Here is a 25,905-nt window from a genome sequence, read left to right on the forward strand (position 1 = left end):
GACTAGTACAGGAGGCATCTTGAAGCTGTCATTGCCAATAAAGGCTTTTGTACAACATATTAGAAAAATTTCAGTAAGTGTGGTCAATACTTTTTCCCTGTGCCATTCCACATTATTACAAATAACTTCATTTCTGGACATTTATGGTTTGATTTCTTTGTATGTATGGATGACTTGGGTTGTTACCAACATCTGGTGAAAATTTCATGTCATTAGCACYTCTAGTAATATATTTACTGAGAAAAATGGTGACGTGTTCAATACTTATTTTACCCGCTGTAAGTGGAACTGTAATGCTTTGGTCTGCTCCTTTTTGTAACTCCACAAGCCCCCTTCCAGTTTCTAGCGGTCCAATGTACTTTGATAAAGGGGTTTACGACTATATAGCTGCGCAGAAATGTTTTCTTTACAAATTAATTAAAAAGTAAGAAAGTTAATAAGGGAAAACTGTACTGGCTGAAAAATATAATCCAAACAGGATATAAAGATATCTAAGCAGCAAAGGAAAGACTAAATTAAACTTTTCTGCACTCCTATAGTCTCCAAGTTCCTTTTAGAGTGGAAGGTGTTGAGATCTGGAGTCACTGAGGTGAGGTTTTTGGGAGTCATCGACGAGAAACTGACATGGAGACCTCATTTAAATTACTTAACAACAAAAATGGCAAAATCATTTGCAGTACCGTATAAAGCCAAGGAGTAATTTAATGATAAAGCACTATGTATACTATATAATGCAATAATTGTTCCACATTTGATTTATTGTGTAGAAGTCTGGGGAAATGCATGTAAAACCATTACTAATCCTATTTTTATTTTCAAAAAAGAGTCATAAGAATTATCACAAGAAAGCATTACTATCACCCTTCTAATATATTGTTTCATCAGTTAAAATTATTACAATTTGATGAGTTGGTTGAATATCATGTTCTACAGGTGATGTATAAAGCTCATAGAAATGTGTTACCTTCAAACATCCAATCTAATTTTGTTAAGAGAGAAAGCTGCTATCATTTGAAGGGATTACAAATGTTTGTTAAACCGAAAATTCAAACAAATTTGAAGGACAGATGCACTTCAGTCAAAGGTTTAAGACTATGGAATAATCTGGAAAATTATTATAAAACCATGGGATCAATTAATTTCTTAATGATCAAAGCAAAATTGTTAAAGAAATATGAAATTGTTTAATTTGTATTTGTATGAGTTACTGTTTGAGGAGTTGAATTTTTTGTTTTGTTTTATTATAGTTTGAAATTAATTTAAAAAATTGTAGAAAGGAGCTGCCTTTCATTTTATTTGATTTGCATTTTTTGTTGTATGTAATGTTTTTTTTTAATGAAATGAATAAATAAATAAAGTACACAACAAAATGTATCTAACAGCAAAAAGGTGGATTTTAAATATTTCCCCTTTAACAGTAAATTATTTATCTTACACATTATTTTATTTATTGTTCTTTAAAGTGTGTGAACTGTTAATCTAATGATATCTTTATTTCACTAGCCACCATTTGAACAATGTAATTCAAACTCTCACCTCTTTGATGTCCATCAGGGACATGGAGTGGCGGCTGAGCTGCCGCACTTTCTCCTGCAGGGTCAGTCTGGGGGATGCTTGGCCACTGGTGGGGATTCCAGAACCAGCCTGGGGAGATTCGTCGAAGATGGTGCGAAAGTGACGCACCAGCAGCTCCACCATCAGCGCCTGGAAAGGATAATCCACCAGGGAGGACAGGGACACGTCGGCGTCTATCTGCCGGGGCTTCACCAGCGTCGGGCCAAAGATGATGCCCAGGTTACTGGCTGTCATTTTGTTCTCCTCGGCCTGTTCAGTAACTCTGAGGAGGTAAAGAGCAACACAGAGTTTAGCCTTTTTCAGCAGCAGAGCCAAAAAGTCTACAATTCGATATATATTTCTGTGATAAATAACACATGACACATCGTTAAATGTTGAGGCCGTAGTTAAATTTGTTCAATGAGGCAATAAAAAGACAGATTTTATGCTGTCATGCTCTACAAATTCCACCAGAGCTCTAGGGAAGTTTCTGTCTCCCTTTGAGGGTTATGAGGAAGTTTGTATTTCAGAGTCTTTGCGTGGGGAGCAACAAAACAAAAAGCCTGGGCCCGTACTTGTTCAGATGTGCGAGAAGGTGCCGCAGAGTCCTGTAGTTGGCTACGGGCAGCTGGCGGAGGAGGTCTCTGACCTTGAAAATGACGGCGTTCATCTGGGGGCTCGGACCAAACTTGTCTTTAATCTGGCTGCCCGGACATTTATCGGCCTCCGCCACTATCACCCGCTGGCACTCTTTAGCCAAGCCAATAAAGTTGTTGTAGAACCGATAGAGGAACAGCGGCTCAGGTAACTGTTGAAAAGAAAACAGCCATTGTGTTTCATGTTCCTCGCAGTAAAAGGCTGCATGGAGTTATTTAATATTTAAAACCATAAAATCAAATAAGTACAGTTACAAATGGTACAACAAAACATGTAAAATTCTGAGAAACACCTGTCGCAGGTAGAGTTTGAGAACATTGCTGATGTCATGGGGTGAGAGTTCAGACAGTTCAACCAAGTCCTTTCCATTTTCAAACGCCTGACAGAGCTTTTCCACACGCGACTTGGCACCATTCACACGGTAAATCCCCTGTGGGAGTAAGAAACACACCGTCACACTAAAAAAAACAATATATTTAACAATTAACTGAAAGTATTAAATTACTTGGGTACATGAAGCTGCACAAAATGTATCCAAATAAAAAAAAAACGTACCTTGATATTGAGGGCTCGACTTTCTATTTCAGATGTGCATTTCTTGATTATAAAAGGGATTCCATCTGAGCTGTTCTTTGATGCTTGAGCAAAGTCAATCCCAAACAGCTGCAGTCGGCCTTGTAGCTTTTTGTGACCACACTGTATGGCGAGCGTCTCCAGACACTTTTTATGACAGGCTAACGAGCACTGACAAAAAGAAAGCACAGTTAAAGTGAAAATTTAAAAAAATTGTTAATTCTACCGATCATTTCAGTGTATTTTCCTCAGCCAGAGTAAAGCTGTGTGTATTGTACCTCTTCACATTCAGCCCCGTGGAAAACAACCAGACTGTCGCACTCTCTGCACTTAGAAGGAGCTCGCAGTTTTCTTAACTTGTGTGTCTGAGCCGCTTTTGACATTTGAGCATTTCGAAACGGTCCGGGAGAACTCGCCGTCTCTATCACCATCTCTGCCAGACCTGAAAACCACAGGAGCTTTTGAGGAAGGCAGCGAACTAAACATTTTATTTTCAGTGGGAAGAGCAGCAGCTAAGCTGAACGTTATTATTAAAAGAGATGCTAGGCTTTGCTGATGTCACCCAACTATACAAACGATAGCTTCGTTTCCTGTTTTTACATGTTACTAAAACAGAAATGCACAGTTCAATTATAGTCATAAATACAAAAAATAATTTAATATAAGCTTTAAATAAAGGTGATGCTATAGTTTATGAGAAACAAATCAAAAAGGTCATCGTTGCTTTCATTCCCACTGTTACAACACTCAACACAAAAAAAATGAAGCTGAAACTACGTCTCATAATTAACAAAAACCCTAATCCATGCTGCTAAAAATAAAAACATCTGATGCAGCAGGGTTTACACTAATACGATAATTTGATGTTTTGTGCACAAGTGTTGCGCAACACCCTCACACCATCTCTCCTTCCGTGCCTGAACTTCTCTGCAGACATAAGACTATAATTAGCAGAAAGCGTGAACATGACTCTCTCTGTGCAGTAAAAAAAAAACACACACACAGCAATCACACAGAACACACACACTGACATGTCTTACCATTATCTAATGGGGTGAACGGTTCCCTCTCGTCCAGGTCGTCAGCTGAAGACATGGTACCAGTGGAAGGAGTTCTGGGCAGCCGGCGTTTGAAGTCACCTGAAAATGTTACTTTTTAAAATTCCTGTGGTAATGTTCACACTGAATGCAATTACACATTTTAAGCTACTGACATAAACAGGATATATTAACATTAACAAAGAAATAAATATTGTACCCTAGTTGTGCTTATTTTCATTTGAAAGTAAAATAAATTGGAAAACATTAAGAGGTAATTTGTGGACTTATTATCATTACACTGTCAGGATGTTACCAAAACAAATTACAATAAACAGCAACATCATGATTCATCTAAAGTATCGATGTGATGCTACTGTTTGTCATCTCTTTATCAGTTTTACTGATATGAATATCGCTTTCATCAGCAAAATGCTTCTTTTACTTAGTCCACACATTCATTATTTTATATCCAAATGCATTAACAAAAAGACTTGTTTATGTGTGTAAAACCTTTGTACCTGGGCTGGCTGTGGGAGAATCCATGGACCTGGACTCACTGCTGCCTCCAGCGCTTTCTGAATCGCTGCACATCCCGCCCTGGCTGCCCTGACTGCTGGAGGCCCAGGCTCTCAGCGGGGCCTGGCTCCTCAGTGCTGCAGAAACACATGCAGACCACCAATCACAAACAAACGAAACATAAATAGCTGCTTTTTTAGTCACACTCTAGGTTTTATTTTTCAGAGAACAGGAGGTCAGGTCACATGAACATTAGACTTCCAACTAAAACTGTTTTAGTCTTTAAAACCTTTCCATGACTCAGAGGACACAGTCAGTCCCTCAGAGGCTATGGAAGAATCACACATTTGTAAGCAAATCAAACTTACATTACAACCAGTCTATCCTCCAGCAGCAATAGAAGTTTTATTTGAGTTTCTTTTTATAATACAGTGGGCACGGTTCTGCTAATTAGCTAACAGTGAAACTAGCTTCTTATTTAGTGGATTAGCATTTTAGCAAACTTTGGAAATCATTAGCAGACCAATTATCTTCCAATAAGTTAGTGCTAAATTTGTATTCTTATGCCATTTATCCCAAATTAAATAAAACTATCCACTCTCACAAGCAGTGCTGAACATGTCAGACATCGTGTGTGTAGCATGTAGCATCTTTAGCATCTAAACTTCAAACTAAAACAAAAGATAACTTTGTATAAAATATGGTAGAGAAAGTACAGTATGTTTGACTAACTTCAAACGGTATTAAAAGAAATACAGACACAATCAGAAATGCTTTTATTGTGAAAGGGTTAAACTGGAGGTATCACAAGTTAGACAGGGCTTTAACTCTGGTTTGGATTGGCCAATTTGCCTCAGTTTATTCCACCTACCTTCAAATTAAACCAATAGAAAGCTAACGGGTTTGTGTCAGTCACCCCAGTCTTCATGTGGAAGGAGATGAAGATGTGGGACACAGGCTGTCGGGAGTGACAGTCATCTTAGTGGTTAGCGTTAGCCTCCCTTAATTTTAATAGGTTTAGCGTTAGCAGATCTGAGATTCTTGTTTAGTGACTTAGAGGTTAGTGAAGCTAATGTTTTGGTTAGCTGTTCCCACCACAGCTAAACTACAAACTGAAACTGATGAATGCTGGAATACAAACCTCGTATGTCAGTGCTGCTGTTACTTTTACTGATCTGTGCAGGCCGGTCCATTTCATCCCCCACCAAGGCGTCACAGGAAGTGACGGATTCCTGAGACAGGTTGCCATGAGAGGAGTGAGTGCTGCCCTGTGATCTTTTGCTGAATGCAAACCTGGAGAAAATAAAGTTAGGATGTTAGGATGGTAATATTAAATAAAAAACAAACCAGAAATGTCATTAAGATTCTGATTTGCCAGTTTGTGCTATCAGCAGCTTTGTTACTACTAATGACACAAACATTTTAGTGTAATGTACTCCTAATATTTGATCTCTTTACAACAAAGCTGTAGGGAATTTAAAATAATGTTTGCAAGTGAAGCAATTTATCCTTTGTAAAAAGATAACTATTGTGTTTTGTGCTGATTAGCAAACTTCAGAGGTTTCCTCTAGAATTGTGTAAAAAAACTGCATAAATTACAAAAAAGCTACTTTGGATGTTTTTTAATTTTTTATTTTTTATTTTCAAAAGAGAGATGTCTTTTTTCAGACAAGGATGTCTCAGTGTATTTACCAAGACTAAAAGAGCTGTGGAGAAGAAAGAAAAACAGAAAGAAGCCCTGTCAGCAGATTACGTCAACAAATTTTGTTAAGAAAAAGAGAAAAAAAACTCTTAAAAATACACACTGCAGATCAGTTACCAATAGAAATTTTCTGTAATTTACTCTTCAACTGTATCTAGCAGGGTATTAGAGCTGGGCGATATGATCAAAATTTTTTATCACGATATTTTCAACATTTTCACCGGTTTCACGGTGTTTGACGGTATTTTTCTTTTCATCACAGCTCAGCTGATAATAAAATGTACAAACCCTGCTTATTGACTTTTTTTTCTTTTACTGTACTTCTGTCTGTGTCTCTGTTTCCCTCCTCTGTGTCTGTTCTTCTCTGACTGGTGGTTGGAGACAGTAGTCATGCATTTTGGTCCAGTCGTGAAGGAGGAGGGTTAAGAAAAGATTATGATCGGGTTTATTAAAGCTTATCAGCACGACTCGCCTTGCACACCAGTCAATTCCAACTCCACTACGAACTACTTCCTGCGGGCTTTTCACAATAGAACCACGTTAAGTCTCCTTCAGCATAACGTCTCCATATTAACTAACCGCATTAAATCTAACTGTGCACGTCACCGAAGAGGTGTTTACTACATTCAGCGACAGCGAAAACAGGATGTTTTTTTAAACGTCAGTCAATATAAGCAGCGGAATCGCCACCCAACTAGCAACTAGCTGCTCCAAACATTAGCAAGCTAACGCACATAGCGGTGCAGCAAGGAAAAATGTCCCCCGGGAAACAACAGTTCACTGGCGGCCGTGACGAAACGTTCCGCTATTTAAACCGGAATGTCTGGTATTCAAAAAATTCATATAACAAAAAAAAAAAAAACGGTATTCAGTGCAAAACGGTATACCGCCCAGCACTACAGGGTATTACAACATTATTAACCTTAACACTGACTTTGTACTTTAGATATCAAAATATTGTTTCTTGTCTTTGAGAAAATGAGCAAGTGTGTGGGAAGCTAATTCTTAGCCTTTACTAGAACGCTACAGGCAGCTTCACACAAGAGCCAAACTCTCACGCTCGCAATCATCTGTGCTGCTTTCAGCCTTCAACACAGATATTTCCTGAGGAAGGGCATGAAATTCAACACGCGCTCTGTCTCTGCAAGGTTCTGACTCTGCTCCTCCCTCTTTGACTCATTGTTACTTTTGCTGAATGTAGAACTATGCAACTTCACCAAGGGAGGGGCAGCCCTGAAGACACAGAAATACTATCCTCTACAACTGAAACTTGATCCAAAAACTACAAAAAACACAAAGCAAACACAAGTATACGTGTTAGCCGGGCGTACTTCCATAAAAAGACATACTGTTTTAAAATTGCAGAAGTGCAACAACCTGCACTGTGATGACTTTGAAGATGTTATCTTTGTGTTTTGTAAAATTAAGAGTCATCCTTTCTTTTCAGTGTCCTTGAACAAAGCACTGGAGCATCTCCACACTGAAAACACTTTCTCACCTGGAAATGTCAGAAACTGAGTCTGACTGAAGGTGCTCTTTGGGCAGGTTTTTGGGCAGGTTCTGAACAAACTCGGCGTAGCACCCTCCTGGTTCATACAGCTTGGCACTCTCACTCAGGGCCTGGAAGTGGGCAGGGAGCGCCACAGATTGTGCTTGCTGCATCTGAAACCAGTTTACTGTCACCTGAAAGAAAAAAGGGACTGAGTGAGTGAACAAAATAAAAAAATGGGGTTTGATTGGACCACCACAGGTCGACACAAGAAACTTGAGGGGGTGCTAAGTCTTGAATTCTGCTCAAATTTTAATGTGTTTAAGCTTCTGTGGACTCTTTACAGAAGCACTGCAATCCTGCAGCCTTCAAACAGTCCTGCCTGCCTGGTGCTGGGTACTAACTAAAGATCTCTTATCCTTACTTTGATGAATCAGAGATGTTTCAGCATTGCTAACCTGTGCAACATTGAGTGAAGTCTTTAAAGTGATCCACTTTCTCTCAGTGCACTACGTTCTTATCAGAATGATGACATGAACTAGAGTTTCTTACCGCTTTGAGTGTGAGGTCGCACTGGAAGACCATCTCTCGGATCTGTGACAGGATTGTTCTCTTAGCGTTGGCCAAATCCATTTTTCTGACACCAGCATCAGCCAAACAGTTCTGGTACTGGTCTTTGGCCTCTTCCACCTGCCCGACGCATTGGATACAAAACAGTTTAAAGATGCGGAAATGACTCACACGAAATGGTTAAAAGAGTGTTTATTTTGTGCTGCCAACCTTCTGCAGAGCTTCCTCCTGGAGTTTCCTCTTCTTCTCCAGCTGTTTGTTGCCAGTGTTCGGCTGCTCCTCCTGGGAGCGGCTTTTAGACGAGTGGGCTTTCTGGTACTCCTCTCTCCTCTGCGTGTTCAGCGCTCTTGCCTTACGAAGGGTTGAGTCAGCCTCTTGCTGCCAACGCCACGCAGATCGGATCGGCCAGACAGAAAGAAAACAATTAAATGTCACAATATACTATGCAGCTTTACTGAGGAAGCAATCAGAGATGCATTTTTTGAATGGAAACCAGTAAAACATGCAGGAATTGGACACCCCTGACAGCTGGTAACCAACACTGCAACATTCAGTGTTAAACACAAACCATTTTCTTTTGCTCTCTTTGCCACTGCTCCTTCAGGTCTTTCCTCAGTTTGTCAAGTTCATTCTTGCGAGCCAGAAGAGGCTGAAATAAATGAAGGATCAACAATCAAGTTTTTTTATGTATTATAAATAATGTTTTTGGCACAGAATGAGATCTCAAGAGTACTACAAAAAAAGTCTCTGTTTAGATGGGTTACTATTCATGCACACTTGATTTTACAAATTACAAATCATCTTAAAATAAAAAATATTTTGAAGCTTCCACTCTGTTTTTACTATGTGAGTGTCGAAGCAGATATTTCAGATTGTTGGCATGAACTGAGCAATAAATTCTCTAGGTTAATGTTTTTTTTTTTGTTTAATGTAACAAGTTAAAACACCTCACAAAGTTTACAGTTAAGCTTTTGCTTTTCATTTTTTTACCTGTATGAATTTATTGGTTTGAAGAGCCACTGCAGTTTGAATAAGGAGCTGGTTGTATTCGATGTCCTTCTTGAATGCGGAAATGTAGACATCACTAAATGGCATGTAGTCCTTCAGAAAACATGAAAGAATTTATACATGTTTTGAAATTCTTCTCTCATGGAAGGGACAGACAACCAGATCAGTAAGTCTTTTTGTTACCTGTTGACTGGCCTGGGTCTTTGCAGACTCTGCCAGTTTGGCATAGCTTTTAGAATATTCAATGTCTGAAAGATAAAACATGACAAATACACAGAAAACATTACTGACCTACCTGTAAATTATTTTCATATAAAAATATGCTCGCTGTCAAAAAAAAATGCACAGCCATGAATATCTCACCCATAGTCACTCGCTTTTCCATCCATCCCAGAAGGTCTTTGATATACTTGGACCAGGCCTTTGCATAAAGTAGAGCAGACTCTACTCCGCTGTCATTCTTCAGCAGGGTCAAGTCCACTTCTTCCTCTGTTGACAGTGGCACCTCTGGACCTGTGACGTGGGGAGAAGGGATAGAGGTCAGATGGGAGGTATGAGTGCAATGTTCTGAACATGGACTCGTGTATCTTAGTTCCACTTTCTATTACACATGTGAGAAGGGTAAGTTAAAAAAAAAAACAGAACAAGGTTGGAGAAGTTGTCAGTATGAGACAGAATGAAATTGTCAGACATTTACTGGATCATTCTAACAGTTTTTATTCCTTTTATGTGTCCCAAGTCATGCGACTGAACACAACCCCCATGTATTCTCAAAGTCGAACAGCCGGGTACTTTGTCACGTGACCACGTTGTAGACGGAGGCTGACATATTGCTTTGGGGGAAAATAGGATGATTTCCTCTATGTGGAAAATAGGAAAAATTGTGAAAAGTTGCTGTAGGACTGCACTTCTCACGTAAAAAACATCCATAGATAAAATATTATTTTTTTTCTAATTACAAGAGTGAGGGGAGAGAAATACGAGTCAACACGTGTTGTTGTTCTGCCTCTGCAGACCTCCGTGCTTCTCCTTGTTTAAAAAGAATTGCCTCATTGTTTTGATTTAAAACACACTAAAATTGGCTAAAATGAAGACTAAACACTCAAAACTACACATTAACTATAAAATCCAAACATGTTAAAAGTCACAGATCTAATTAATAAAGTCCTGCACTCAACGGCTCAACATTGCCGCCAATCTCCATTCAAATTTCGCCTCTTTTTATTTTCTTCTTCCTGTAGATTTTTTAATGCTTGTCAGATAACTTTGAGCCTCAGTCAAAAAGGAGGTCTGGAGGGATACATTTTTTCGGTTTAAGAGAAAGATGAGACTGAYGATGGACAGCAGTGTTTTTCCATGAGATTACAGTGTTTACTGCTTCCTTCAGCTGCAACGCGCTGCGTCTCTTTTCTTTCCACCATAAAAAAATGGAGGTTGAAATCACGTGACAGAATGACATTACGCTGACCCGCACAAGATTACGGTCAGATGCAAAAAGAGAAACGAATGAGTGTGAAAAAGTAGCAGAAATAGGAAAGCAGAGGTTTGAGGGAGGTCTACCTCAAGGATGCGAAACCTAATATCTGAGCTAACTCAGAAACTGTTAAGAAAAGTTGCCCTGGGCTTCCTAACAAAGTCATTTATAGCCATCGCATTTCAGAATGAAGTTTTTCTCACATGCATGCAGCATGGAGAAAAAATGACTGACTGTGAAGTAAACTTACCCACAAGATTCCTTCTCTCCGGAACATAGCCGTCAGGATCCACAGAGAGGTTGTCAAAGGACTGTGAAAAAGACAGTCTAGATTAAAAGGAAGGAAAATCACACATACAATCAAAGTCACACATCAGTAGCAGCTGGGTTTTCAACACCCCAATTAAGTACATAATAAGCAAGTCTTTGAGGTTGTTTTAAATAAAGGCGGGGTAAAATTGCTGCTATTAGTGCCCCCTTTAGAGGGATGCAATTCCAGAAGAAAGACTAGAATAACATATGTGGCCTGAAAGCAAAAGAAGAAAGATGGTGTCTCACCCTGCTTCTCCTGGCCTGGGGGTTCCCCAACCCTGAGCTGTTGTCCACATCTCCCATAAGGAAGTCAGAAACTCTGTGACGTTCAAACATAGAAATAAATACAAGAGAGCGTAAGCGTTTAGAAAACAGGTTGAATGGTCAAAGGGCTAATCTATTTTAGTGACTCTGAACTAGTATTTAGATGCAGATATAGGAATGGGATAATGACAGGTTTAACAAGACCAACAAGCTCCTGTCATCTGGTCTAAAATCAGCCCAACACTTGCTGGCTGTGGCACAGAAAAGTAAACAAAATGGTGGTGTTGAAAAGAAAAACAAGCACGGTACTCACACATTGCCGAATGTGAATGCCAAAATGTCAATGGAGTTGTGTATCTCGCCGAATACAGCTTGTTTGTTTTCAGGGTTCACTTCCTTGAAGTTAATGCCTGCGAACAGTGATAAAACACGCTACAACTTCAGCCAAAAGGGAAAAAAAAATTCAACTGCAAACCAGCTTTTTGTGTACTTAATCCTTCAATAATTAAGCTGCATGTAATCTAACCTGACAAACAAATGTAGGAAGTGAGCAGTTTGATTTAATTTCAGAACCTAAATCGTCAGGCATGAGCTGGACCGGTTGCTTTCTATAGGATACGGTCATCAATTCTGCAGACTTTAAGTTGTTTCAACAAAATGCTGTGGATGACATCCAAAAGGTAAAAACTCTTCAGTTTGGGTAGTTTAAAAACTAGGACGAGAACTTTAAAAAGATGCCAAAGATAATTTTGTGTAATGTCCGAGTGTCTTCCTACCCTTTCAAATGTCCTCCTGAAAAAGCTTCAAAGATCATCAAAGTGGAGGATTCAACGGCTATTCAGAAACAATCCCAGACTTTTCCTCCTTTGTTTAAAAGTGATAAAATCCTCAGTACCATCATCCATGCTGATTGTGGTCAGAGAAGGCAATCTTTGCTTTGAGCAGCTTTGGGCAGAACGGTATCCAGAAATTTCAAAGAGCCATCAAAGCCTGAGAATCTTCGCGAACGTGAGCGCAGAGCTTTCTTCACAGAAACGTTTGCAGAAAGCAATCAGAGGAACCAAAAACACAGTCAGTGAAATCCGACCAAGCTGAGTACTTCCTGTCTGCCTCGCAACAGGAAACACTCACACAGCCTGAATTCTGTCACATGTAACACATGTAAGACTACCATGACAGTTCTTACCTTTGCCCTCCTCCACCTGGCGCTTTTCAGCTAACACCAAGTCTGCAGCAAAGTGAATAAGTAGCTCCAAGTTCCAGGGTGTTTCCTAACGTTTGCTTTTCCATTTTCTCTTAATGAAGGTCAACTTAATCCTTGTTCCAGGTGGATGTGTAATTATAAATCTCCAGCTGAATAAATTCTGAGAGGTCATGGCATACTGGGTTAGGAAGGCAGCACATTCCAGGGAGACTCTTGAGGACTCCAAGAGAAAGGAGGTGCGGTGCAAGCCTCCCTGTCCTGCACCTCCCTATCTCCGAATGCTCGCGTACAACTCAGAACTGACTTCTTCCTGAGGACATCCTGTGGATGTCTAACAATGATTGCAAAGCTCGGCCCCCTTTGTCACGGCTGATATTTGGAAACTGCATCATATAAGTATATGGCCTATTGTTTTCTCATGACTGAGCTGGAAGTGAGACGACTACTTTGTGAAATAAATGACATTTTGTCTGATTACAGCATTTCTGGCACGTGAGAACATTTCAGTCCTCATCAGTAGGCTAAAGCGGTATCCATATTGCACAATTTTAAAAACAAACTAATTTAATGCAGAAAATCTCTTTTAATCATCAATGAATAATAAACATACTTAGATAACTGTTAAATTTACAATAAACTAAAAAACACACAAGTAAAGAAGTGCATTGTCAGTTGTGTGTTTTTCAAGCAAAGGGGATTACAACATAAAATAATTTCAATAATTTGAGGAAGTTAACATTCTTTGTTATGGCAGTTTAAATGAAAGTGAATGTGACGTGGAGAGTTGCTTTGTCTGAGTTTGTTTCAGGCCAGGTGACAACACAGAACAGAAGGCAACAATAGCTGCTTTCCATTAGAATTAAACCTTTATCCAGATCTTTTCAAGTTTTTGAAAATTTGCATACACTGAAAACAAACAACTACAGAAGGAAACGGTTTGAGTGGAAAATGTGCCATCTAAAACAAGTTGGACAACCGTGTGTTTGGAAAAGAAGCAGAATTTTGGCAGCAGTACAAACACGCCAGGTGTCGAGCTTCAAAGAGTAACACAAGCAAGAAGAAGACACACTCGGCGTAAAGAGAGGCACACATGGCTTGTTAACATCCATTCCTGTAAGTCTCCCTGATTTATTCTTCTTTCAGCTTTTTCTCCATTAACTCCCTATCTGAGTCAGTTTTGTGTTACCTGCTGGTCATTAGGGACAGTCTGATCAGGCATAAGACACCCCCTGGTGGAGATTCAAACCCCTAACCCAGTATAAAGAAAACAGCTGTTTGCATTACAGCTTTTTTCCTAATATATGGCTGGTATCTGCATACCAATAATCTCACAGAGGTACATGCAAATATGGAGAAGATTATATTTTAAATGCAATCATAAAAATGCAAAAAGGCTTTGATTGAGTACCAATTTTTAAAGCATTTTTTCTTTTAAATGACTGCCAATGGTTTATTCGAGGGAACTCAACCTATCTAGTACAAATGCATTTTTAGGCAACCATTAATGAGAGGATTTATAGGTGATTTTTATTACGCTATTTAAGCTTAAATGCTCTAGAAATAAAAGTAAATTAGGAAAATAATTTCGAAGTCTTTGAGAACTATCGGCCATTAATCATTTTTCTATCAGGCGACTCAGGTGCCAATACTTCTTTTGACTAATCTGAACAGGGCTCTAGTGTGCGACCAATTTGGTCGCAAATGCGATCTGATTTCCTAATAGTGCGACTAAAAAAGTGTCCAGTCGCACTGGTGCGACCAATCGTTCGAGGGGGAGGGGGAGCGGTCGCCCACTGAAAAAGTTTCCATGTTCCATAAAAAAATGAATCCAGCAGTATCAACCATAACAGTCGCCCGCCGACACAGTCTCCATCTCTCCCAGTAACACAGCGCTCTGCTTGCGGGCTCCACTCCACACCTCCCACACGCACACACACCTTTGTTGTTCTGTATTCATGGGGACTTTGCATTGGCTTCCATTCATTTCCCAAACCCTAACCTCACCTGGTTTTGTGTACCAGGGAAATGGTTAATAATTGCACCCATTATGAAACCTGCACACACATGCACGTGCACGCACATGCAAAGCGAAACAACCGTTTTTTTTAAACCCAGATCGGAGTCTGAAAAGCATTTTTTTTCTTGTTAACTGTGGAGATGAAAAGAAGATGTGGACAGTTGATTGCTCTTAAGTCCATCGTGTTAAACAGTCGAGTTCTGCTCTGTGAGCAGCAGATCATTTCAGCAGCACGAGGAAGCTCACTTGTATGGCAGGCCGCTGTTACACTTAATGAGTTTCACCACAGTTACATTCCAAGTATCTGAAATTGGTTCTTCTGGGTCTCAGGAGGATAAAACTAAACATATTAGATATTTAAGTGAAATAATATAATAAGATTCAACTAATGCTAATGAAACTGCAGACTTGCATGTGTTATTTTTAAAAAATCTGCACAAACTTTTAATAAATATCAGTAATATTTCCGCTATTAATCAATATTCTCTGTTCATCATTCTGGTTTATCCAAGGCCAAAGATCCATAGGGTCAAACTACAGGAGTTGTCCATCTAAGGGGCAGGTGTCTAAAAAAATGTAACCATGAAATGTTTAAGATGTTTTTAATATGTTCAGCCCTTAAACATTTGCACTTAGAATTTTATAGAATCACTTTAAATACTTTTCAGTAAGTTAAATGTCTACAATTCTGGTTCAAATAAAGAACTTCATGTTTACTAGATTGTTAACTAATTATTTTCGAGTTAATGTTTCCTTAATGAAGAGTGATTAAAAAAATAACCTGTAAAACTCTGATGTTAAATGCGACAAGGTTGAAAATTTGGGTGCACCTAAATTTTGTGCTGGTGCATCTAAGAAAAAAATGTTGGGCGCACCGGTGCAACCAGTGCAAAAAGTTAGTCTAGAGCCCTGCTGAATATTTTTACTTTTCACAAACTGACCACTGAACACACCAAACACTACAGAATGCAGACAAACATGCATCCTTAGAGTCATCATTCAAAGACAGGACAGGTGATCAGATAAGCCAAAGATTTTACAACTAAAGAGGAAAGGCTTGACTGGAAGGAGGACATGTTGAAAACAGGGAATGAAAATTATAGGCTTCTGCTGCTCTTGTGTGCAAGAATTCCTCTTTAATGGGTCACATTTTTACCTGATGAGTTTACGAGCAGACATGCCTTTCAGTTTTGTCTTTATCTGCTGCTTTAAGAAACTCTGCATAAGGTCATGATTCAGAAACATATTTCCAAAAAAGCATGGAGTGGGGAAACATTCCTTCAGGGTGAATCCTTCATGGAACTAAAAGACCAATACTTATCTTGATCTACTGATACAACAATGAGACTTCATGCCAAGATATTAGATAAAAGCATCACCTGAGCCTTGGCTTTGTTCAGCTGTACGTCTGTCAGAACTCATGCATGCTGCTGAGTAATTTACGCACCTTTGACTTTAGCAATGACCATGCCAGCTGCTCCAAGGATGTCCACAGAGTTGAGAGTCTGGTGTTTGCTAATAACGGTCTTGAGGACACGAATTAACTCGGCCAAGCGTTCCTTCACCACCTCCTGAAGACCTTCCATGTTTTCTGATAAAAAACAAAAATGCAAGTTTTGGACAAATCAAAGCTCAATTAATCCTAAACCTGACCACCATGTGGCTCAGTTTACAACATTTTATCAAAAGATTATTTCACAAATATTATGTCATTTGAAACTCTGACGTCATCTTTTGCTCATTCACAAATTCTTTTCTGGGCAAATGATTTGTTCTGTTGTGCTTTATCTGTGCTACTGCCTGCAGCACAAAAGTAAAAGAATAAGAAGGCTGTGGTTGGCTGACAGTGACTAGATCAGTTGCATGCAAATGCTGTGATGCAACATTTTTGGTTTTAGTTTTTTTTTTTTTTGTTTTGTCGTTTTGCTTCCTCTGAGCACAAAGTGACACCACGTCCAACGGAAGTGGTGCGTCTCCTTAACAGGTGAAGCCTAAAAAGCAGCAACATTTTTATTGTTAAAAGTTGAAACGTGCAGAGACGTTTCACATTTAATATGCACGGCTTTCTTACAGACTGCTTCAAAGCGAAGACAGTGAAATGTATAAAAAACTTCAGAAAGCTCTCATTTTAAATAAGCATTTAAAAATGAAAATGACTGACGCGACACATGGCAACAATTATATAATCACATGGTTCTCCTGGCAGTCGGCAGCCGACGGTAAGAGCAGCACTCTAGCTTTAACACCAGTGAGGTTACACAAGACGACACAGAGGGAGGAAAAGAATGTTCAAAATGTTTCTAGATTAGTCCTTCTCTCTTTACTTTTTCAAGCATATCACATTCTGTCAGTCCCTCTGCTATGAAAGGCATCTGTTGAACCAGAAGCAGCTCTTAAAAGAAAAAAAGAACCTTGTATACAAAGGTCTTTCAGTTGCTATAGTTGGTCACTGTGGGGTTTGTTTGCTTTTTTTCTGTTTAATGTCAACTATATCCAAAAGTGTGGGAATAAACAGACATTTTCATACTATAATCATTTGTAAACAATAAAACAAAACGAATGGAAGAGGGGGAATCTATCACCTGCTCTGATTCTGGCAGATCAGCAGTGCTCTACAGAAGAAGTGGGCACCAGACGAAAGGTGAGTTCATGTCTCACTTGCTGCTTTGGAATAAGCGGGGGCAGAAAAGTCATCTGTTCTTCATCAAAGCAACCCAAACAAGCAGCGGGGCGAGACGAGGGACTGGATTTATGGGACCGCTACTAAGAGTTGCAGAGTTAAAAAGAATGCATCTATGTGTGTGAGTGTGTGTGTTACATTTTCTATTTTCCTTATTAAAATGACTGGTGTAACAAATCATTCATACATAATCTTCGGCTGAAATGAAATTTGACTGCATCTTGTCCAGTTGTGAGTGTGACACCAAAAATCCAATGAGAAACACTAAGGTAAATAAAAAAGAACTGTAACTTGAGATTAAAAATAAAGATATTATCCAGAAATGAACCTAGCCTTCCTTGGAGGAATACATATTACCCGCTGCTCTGCATGCTAAAGTTTTTAACAAAGATCTTGCGATTTGATGGAACACTTAGTTGTGGTGGCCATCTTCAACTGGGTTGACTTGGAAATATAATTAGTTATGTACAAGTATTGCTTTGTAAGAGTGTCGCCAACGTCTGTTCAGTAGTTCAGGAAATATTTTGCTGACAGAGCACATCCATATTTTTTAATTTATTGTATCTACACTAATAAAGCATAATCCCTGTTTCTACCCTAGCAGGGTGGCTCAACTTCCCACTCCCCCAGGTGAAAGGTCTGTAACACCTCAGCATGAGCTTTGGTCTGACCCTAACCCCTGAACTCTTTTTAATTCTCCTGCTCTGTAATAGTCAACAAGATTTCAGTGATCTGCTCCATGGCTTTTAAAGTTTCTTTAATCCAAGATACATGTGACTTTGTTATTATTGGTTATTAGCATATAAGAGCCAGTCCTATTTAAATGCATACATACTAGTTTTGCATCAAAAGGAGCACGACTGAAGTGGTGCTATGAAATCACAGCAGCAGAAGCACCATTTTGAATCACTCATTTCCTTTTCTCATGATTAGACTGATTTGCTCTTCAAAGGTTCACAATGTGGACAAATCACAATAGCTGTGATGTTATGGCAACAAAGACCAATGACTTGATCCAACCGTTTTTTTAATCTTTTGTTTACTGTCACTATCTACAGTTAACACCGTGCCGCACTGAGCAGAGCTATGCTCTGCAACAAAATGAAACAAACAATTAAACAGTAGCCAGCAGTTTCAGTTAAACACAACAACCTTTAGCAAACAAAGCTCATGTCTCATTAATTAAAGCAAAGCAATAATATTTTAACACACATGTACACACTAGTTTACCTCTCCATAAGTATGTCAACAGTTAATTTGTTAATTTGTGAGAATAAAAAAACAAACAAGATAAATTAAATAATTTGTCTTAAAAACGTTCAAAATCTCAACTGTTGATCTTTAATGTGTGTCTCTGCTTTGTGCAGCGTGACCCAACTCAAATAAAGCAGGTCTACAGGAGTTGTGTCACAAAATTAACATGCACTGCAAATCTGCAGGCTGCAGGAAACAAGTGTTGATACCCTCTGGGTTATCACAGCCTGAGCCTTGTCTCCTGGGGGTTAGTGCTTCTTACTGGACAAAAGGACAGTTACGTGCTGGTTTCAGCCTTTAAAAACACTCAATGAAAACATCCAAATTATAACAGGAAAGCATTTAACTGGTTTGCTGTAGTGAGTGTATCTACATTAAAAACACCTGCTTGAAAGAGATTTTTATTTAACTTCACTCTTAAATGGTTAAAATTACGAACCAAAAAAGGTTTTTATTGCTAATGTCAGGCCAGTAAAACCATTCTTACCCTCTAACAATGATCAAAACTGTAAATTTGGAAGAAACATCCTCAAATCAATAAATCATTAGCTGTGTTACTATCCAATTTTAATGCAAATTTTTTGCAAATTTTGCCATTTCCATCCTTCAAAATGTGCATAAAAAAACGATGGAAACACGGCTATTGATATATTGTATTTTCTCTGTAAATACTACAACTTGACCTAGTCAGGAAGGTAAACACCAACAAACTAATATAGCTCTATGGTTTCAAATCTGTGCACATTGAAATTTAAATGTCTCTACAATCTTCAGAAGCTTGTTGTTCACAAGGATTCTACGTGTGAACAAGTCTCAAGGGAAAAGGTTTTTATTGTCATTGTGTGACGGTTGGTATTTGGCTACTAAAAATACGAACGATTAGACACAACACAGCATTTCAAACATTCGCCATCTAGTTTGCTTTGTGTGGGAGGGTTCCATTGTTTCTCACACATCTGGAGCCTGGTGCAGAGAAAGACCAATCTAATCCCGATCTTCAGGCAACCTGACAGAGGTTACAGCCTCTGCTTCCCCCTCTGATAACAACAGGCAATCAACTGGCCCGTCTGGACACGCGATCTGCTGAACATAAAACAAGCCTCGGCAGCTCCAGTGGCACGGCGCTGCTTGGGAAACAGCCGAAGGGCTTTACAGAAAGACTGGGGAGGCAACGTCTCTCCTTCAGCAATTTTCCTCCTCCTCTTCTTTTCCCAGAGGGAGTACGGGTGACACAACAATACCTGAACCAGCACATAATTTCTTTTTCTCTCTCCTTTTTTTTAGATGCTTATCTGTGTTTCACATTCCAGGCTAGTGACGCACTACTTTCTGTTGTAACTTCTGTTAAAATTGACACAAATCTGGTCTCTTTGTAGATTAATTAAATAAAGTCAACTTTGATTATCTGTAAATCTTTTCAGTCACAAAAAAATAAAAACAAAGGCTGAAAAACATCAACAAAACAGAATCTGATTGCGTTTCGGGGCTGGCCGCAACCTGATATGCAACAGAACTGTTTGGTCAGGATTCTATCTCCCAACACTGATTTCCCTCTCTGTCCAAACAAACACTGCAATGCCAGGTGCTTCTGCATCTACCCTATACCTTGTTTGGAGACAGTGTGAACCCCAGCATTACACAGACAGTAAACAGCAGGCTCCTAATAGCTACCAGCTCTTAGGCCATAAATGTGCTCTCTCTGTGAGGTCTGGGCTTCAAAGGCAGGCTGTGTCTTTGACACTTTATTACAACTTTTAGGGAGTTTTAGGCAGGTGATAAGAACAGATCCTTGGATGAAGACATAAAGGGATCATCCACTTGTAGAAACTGCACAGGTTTTATGACAAAATCAAAGACTTCTGGTTGCCTAATGCGGGAACTACAGTAGATGTTTACAACAAAAGTGAGAGAATTCAACCTGTCAAGCTCAAAGATGTTGCAAAAAATAAATATTCCCAGACTGCTGTGTTAAATATAACATAACATCATCTGATGAGTCTAAATCGGACTAACCCTCCAAAATAAAATAAACAAAAGCAGCACTTTAAATGATAGAACCAATGAATGCACAAAAAAAGATTAGTGCCTCGACATGCATAAAGACGAACGACCTCAAAAAGCTAGTATTGCATAGTTTTACAAACTAACCTTAAGATGTTTTAATGAATGAACCCTTGTGCTACAGCATGTAAATGTGTGCCGCAGGAGTTTCTACTGCTCTGGCAAAGAGAAACTGGGCCAGGTAGTTTATTAAAGTGAAACGAGACAAGCATAATAGGATAGAAATAAAAATAATAATAAATTGTTTCACTATAAAACTCAATAAGCCATGGCTGCTTCGATAAATTACGGCAGCTTTACCAAATCACAAGCGGGGACGTCCTCAGCTAGCAGAAGCTAATGGCCAGTCCTCCACTCGCCATGACCAATGTCCTGCACAAACCTCCAGAGCCCATAACCATAAATCCCACCCCGGGAAGCACACCCGGACCACAAGCCTGCACAAAAGCATCCTTCAACATCACAAGGAAAGTTACTGCCCAACAAATCTCTGCTTTCTTTCTCTTTAGAACGGAAAGCTATCAAATGATTCTGAACTAGATTTGAGCTTTTCTCTCCGTTTAATATATTACCCAAAAGTGGACACTTCAGATGGAACAAAGTCACTTCAATGAAAGAGGGAGATAGGATGTAGATTTTGTGCTTGAGTGGTGAAGTAAACTAGGCATTAAACTGGTTAAAATGTTCAAACCTGGCCTAATTCTTTCACTGATTACCACAATATAAATACCAACCAGCATTTACACAAATAAGCTTAAGATTTAGCCTGGCTAATTTCTTTTCCAGTTTTTATATAATCATACATCTAAGTTAACTCCTGCTCCAACTGACCAGTTTAAAGACCCTAAAACCTCAAGAAACGTCTGAATATTTTCATCTTATGCCACATCTAAGACAAAAAATATAGTGACAGCTCACTGATACAAAACAACTGGAGCTCAGTTAAACTTGTGTCATGATGACACAAACAGTTAAAAAAAACAAGCATATTTTCATAGCAGAACAAGGACTTATGAGTCAGCTGGACCTTTTTCCTCATTCAGACACTTAATGCCACTTCTTACACAATCGACCATGTCCAGATCATTTCTGCAGTTTATCTGCAGTCAAGCCAAGTGTGAAAGGAGCACACCGTACAACTTTAAGCTCTTAACCTTGTGACTATATGCTCTGAGCTCTTCACTCAGGTAAACCTGTAAATCGGGATGTGACACATTAGATGTAAAAAAAAATTAAATTAAAATAAAACTTAACTAGGTCTCTCTCTGGCAAAGAAAGTTTTGATGATTTTAAATGTGTTTTATGAAAGCACATCCTTGTTGAGCGCCGATGGTCAATAAACTGTCCTGCTCTGATACCGCACATTTCTCAAAAACGCATTCCTAGAATTTTTAGGGGCTCGCTGAAAGGCGGACCGCTCCGCCACTGGGAAAATGTCAACATATTTTAGTAACATAAATGTAATTGTTTCTGGAACGAGATCTGCAGTCATTTCATCCTTGAAGGTGATAAAGGTAGACACAAAACAAAAGACATGAGAGGGTCGTGAGACTCGCTGCTTATAACATTTCAACTTTTGGCAACAGTGTCGCTTTCTCAAGACTCTTCCAGCACCAGTTTTGTCCCACATACAATACAGGCCAGTTTGTTCTGTTTCGAGCCCTGCAGGTGTTTCTCTGCATGGCTTTAAAACTTTAATGTTTTTTTCTCCCTCTTTCCTATTTATAACCTGGAACTTCTAAATGAAAAACAGCCTTGACAACATTCCATCTCCTGAATTTCTGATTGGAACACAAAAACAAAGCAGATTTATTTTTAAGAGTTTAATACTGAATGAGCCCCGTTCCTAGCATTAGCCTATTGAAGGCACTATAGCCACAAGTGAACATTTGTTCAAAAGGAATTCAGAGTATGCAGGAGAAAAGGGGGATGGGAAGGGGGTCGGCAGCACAGCTCTGTGTGGAGGACTCTTTCATGCCGATTGAAATCATTACACAAATGAATGAAGTCTCAAATGAAAACTTGTGAATGAACATAATCTCCAGACACTTTTACAACAAGTCTCTTGCTAATTTTGGCCCAGCAGTGCTGAGCAATTACCACTCTTGTTTGATTAAATGCTTGTAACGCAAACACTTGGGGGATTAAACACGCCTTTGAGTGGTTTAAAATTAAAAAATAACTGAAAATTTTCAATATGACCCTTAAAGGAAATAAAATATTTACTTATGATGCATAACTATAGAAACACAAATAATTTAATTTTCCCTTTTCTGTCAAGACTATGAATTTAAGCTTAAAGCCACTAATAAAGGTTTCCCTGAATTCCTCGTCCATCAGCCAAACACGAAAAACTAGCAGGAGCTCAGAAAGGCAAAACCAGCATCTTCCAAACTAAACTCTGAAAAGTTTTCATAGTATGTAGAGCAACATGAGACACACTGACTAAAATCTGGAATAATATCCAGCAGGATCTCAAAACACTGTATCAGTTTCCCACAGCTCCCCTCTGTCAGAGCTTACCAAGTATGAAAATAAGAACAAAGAAGCTAACATTTGCTCCCATGACCTCTTTCTTTTGTACCTTACTACCTCACTCCTTCAAACCTCATAAATCTCAGAGTAGGTTGTTGCTGTAAGGTTGTTCATCGTTTTAGGAAAGAAAAAAATAAAGTTGCGTTATTACTAACCAAACAAAAGCACATGGGCTTAACTTTGCCACACCAGAATGTAAAACATAAGAAATACTTCTTCTCCGTGAATCACTTCAACACCTACACAATCATGCTAGTTTCATTTAAGAAGCTGTCCTTGACAACAAAACAGATGTTTTATAAAATTTTAGAGAAACAATCTGTTACAACTGAAGTCAAAGCATTTGCAAACACAGAGTTCCCACACCTTGGTCAACATCAAATTCAAGGACCTTTCAAGCACTTTCCAGTACCAATTTCTTGAAATTCAAGAACCACACACAACAGCAATCACCTACAGCAGTTACCATTAAACAGGTTTAATATCATGTAAATTCAATGAAAAACTGAACACAGAAGTTGTTGAGTCAGAAACAATGAAAGAAAGTGGATGAAATGTTTACCCTACATTCATATCTACAATACATGAACATGTAATTATGTCCTGGGAGCTTCAGCAGCTCAGTTTGGGAGGAGGGGATGTGATCTTGATACCTTTTCATGTGTCTTTGATACCTTTTCAGGACTATTTGGACGAACTGTTCATCCTTCACCATTCATTTCTCTTTTTGGCGTGGCTACAGCAGAGGCTTCCCTCAGTGAACATCAGAGGATGGTGTTAGCTTTCTGCTCTCTACTGGCTAGAAGACTTATTCTTCTTTGATGGAAGGATCCACATCCTCCAGTATATGGTCATTGGTTAAGAGAAGTTATGTCTTACATTCATTTAGAGAAGATTAAATATACTTTTAGGGGATCTGTAAACAAATTCTTTGACATCTGGCAGCCATTTATATATTAGGTAGAACAAATTTCAGCAGATAACTTTGTCTAATGGTCAAATAATGGTACACAAACCTGTGCTTTGTATTTACAGATACATGAATACAAGATGTATTTATATTTATGTTTCGTTAGCAGATCCGGTATAGGTGGGGAGGGATGGGAGGGTTTTCAGGGGTGTGTGTTTTTGTTAGTTTGTTTTTTGTTTGTGTTTCTGCTAAAAATAATTTTAAAAAACTTTGAAGAAAAAAAAAAGAACTTTCAAGGACAAGTGTAATTTTTGGCTGTTTTCTCAAACTTTCCAGGGCCTTGAAGTCATTTTTTTCTAATTCACAAACTTTCAAGGATTTTAAGGACCACTGGGAACCCTGCAAACAATTGTATTTTAAATCTTAAAAAATATGTTCCACCTCAAACACATGAACAAAATGCAGAATAATTGGATGTGTTCCACAAAACTAAAGATCGGACCAGTTTAAAACACACCTTTAACTATGACTTCGTCCAGACTGAATCCTTCCAGACCCTTCAGACTAAAACCACGTCTCCCAACCAGTTCAGTTTGCAATGAAAACAAGTCTACACGCGTGCCAAGATGAACGAGGTGGTGACATCCCGAAACAAGTTCATATTACCATCCCAGGAAATTACCATCATGACGTCTTCATACAGCGTAGGCTAAAAACATGTTTATCGTGGATTAAGCAAAGCAAGGGTTACATAAACATTAAAGTTGCTCACATATTTCTCAGCCTTTTGTAATGTGTCACCATCCTAGTGATTAAGTGGGAAGATTAGTCGAACCCAGCTACCCTGCTCAAAAATGTTAGAAGGTGACAACAGATGTCAGTCTTCAGGTGAAGATGACAAACGCTATTGTTCATGAACAGGAAATGTGAATCAGACGCATTACTAACCATACTCAAGGTGTACGATTGTCGCAGAATGGGAAATTAGCTTATATAGTACAAAGCAAACTTTTGATTTACATAATTTATTGTCTTTAAATTAGCTGCTAAAGGAGACATATCATGTTTTAAAATCCTTAGTTGTTGCATTTACATCTTACTAAACAGACCTGAACAGAATATAGATATCTACATAGTACTCCTAGAGACCTAAATGCATTTAACGGCTATAAAGGAGGATTTTTAATCATATGTCCCCTTTAATTTCGATTATAAGTGTTGTATTTGAATAAAACGTTGTTTGGTGTATGGTCTAAGTTCATAGCTGGTCTGTGTGACTGTGTTATGTTACCCTACTATTAATAACCACACTTAGTTTAATGAAAGTGGTGAAATTAGACCACACTCTGGCAGCAGGTTCTATCATGAGCTAGCCAGCATTTTGCTCGTGACTTGGAAGAAAAACAACAAAATCAAATAAACTACTAATCCAAACGACATAGCAGGGTCAAACGGTATGATTTCATCCCACCTGCTGAACAGGGGTCATTGTTAATGTGTAGGCAAATGCCCCAAATGTTTTTGTGATGGCTGAGAGCAAAACACTCAGCATGACACAAGCCAAGGCTCTCTCACGGAGGCCTCACTCCTCCAGCCACAGGAATGGATAAACAACTCCCTCCTCTTGCCAGACATACAGCAGTAGGCCGTGCGTGCCTTATAGCTAACTGCAGTGGCATATTTTGTATTATTTTTTCCAGAACAGAAAGCTACTGGACACATAAAAAATTAACAAATTAGGTCAGAAGACAAAACAGCAGGCCTGAACTATACTGATACGACTGCTTAAAGTGCAGCTGCGGACATGAAAGCGCCTGCTGCAAAGCAGGAGGAAAGGAGAGAGGAAAAAGTAACTTATTTCTAGCGGCAGAACAGGTTGGAAGACGGCTGTTTTGTTATTTATTGTTTTTTTTTAAATCATCCTACAGGCTCTGACATGTTAGATAAATTTGAAAATGGGGTTTTTAAAATATCCGTAAGACTTGAAAAAATCCGTGAGATTGCTCTATGGCTGTGTCCAAAACGGCAGGCCGGGTCCTCCGAAGGTCGAATTCATCGGCCGCATACGTCACAGCGCCGCGACGA

General features: G+C 39.0%; 1 protein-coding gene across 2 annotated transcripts in view; it reads right to left on the bottom strand.

Moving 5' to 3' along the window:
• The window catches only part of LOC106516904 (rho GTPase-activating protein 29), a 32,897-nt gene that overhangs the window by 2,903 nt on the left and 4,089 nt on the right, over positions 1-25,905 (bottom strand). Inside the window, exons 1-20 of one of the 2 annotated variants that reach the window (XM_014007495.1) lie at positions 12,346-12,861; positions 11,936-12,183; positions 11,473-11,569; positions 11,142-11,214; positions 10,834-10,894; positions 9,473-9,622; positions 9,293-9,357; positions 9,092-9,202; positions 8,670-8,750; positions 8,312-8,479; positions 8,084-8,221; positions 7,541-7,725; positions 5,482-5,633; positions 4,343-4,477; positions 3,825-3,923; positions 3,063-3,226; positions 2,767-2,955; positions 2,504-2,641; positions 2,130-2,362; positions 1,537-1,837 (exon numbers count right to left, since the gene is read on the bottom strand). In XM_014007495.1, the coding sequence (XP_013862949.1) occupies positions 1,537-1,837; positions 2,130-2,362; positions 2,504-2,641; positions 2,767-2,955; positions 3,063-3,226; positions 3,825-3,923; positions 4,343-4,477; positions 5,482-5,633; positions 7,541-7,725; positions 8,084-8,221; positions 8,312-8,479; positions 8,670-8,750; positions 9,092-9,202; positions 9,293-9,357; positions 9,473-9,622; positions 10,834-10,894; positions 11,142-11,198 (2,427 nt within the window). In that variant the 5' untranslated portion in view covers positions 11,199-11,214; positions 11,473-11,569; positions 11,936-12,183; positions 12,346-12,861. Of the gene's footprint in view, positions 1-1,536; positions 1,838-2,129; positions 2,363-2,503; positions 2,642-2,766; positions 2,956-3,062; positions 3,227-3,824; positions 3,924-4,342; positions 4,478-5,481; positions 5,634-7,540; positions 7,726-8,083; positions 8,222-8,311; positions 8,480-8,669; positions 8,751-9,091; positions 9,203-9,292; positions 9,358-9,472; positions 9,623-10,833; positions 10,895-11,141; positions 11,215-11,472; positions 11,570-11,935; positions 12,184-12,345; positions 12,862-15,827; positions 15,972-25,905 lie in introns of those variants that run through there. The other variant, XM_014007494.1, reaches the window with a different exon arrangement.

This window comes from Austrofundulus limnaeus, unplaced genomic scaffold (assembly GCF_001266775.1).
Source record: "Austrofundulus limnaeus strain Quisiro unplaced genomic scaffold, Austrofundulus_limnaeus-1.0 Scaffold42, whole genome shotgun sequence".
Lineage (NCBI taxonomy): Eukaryota > Metazoa > Chordata > Actinopteri > Cyprinodontiformes > Rivulidae > Austrofundulus > Austrofundulus limnaeus.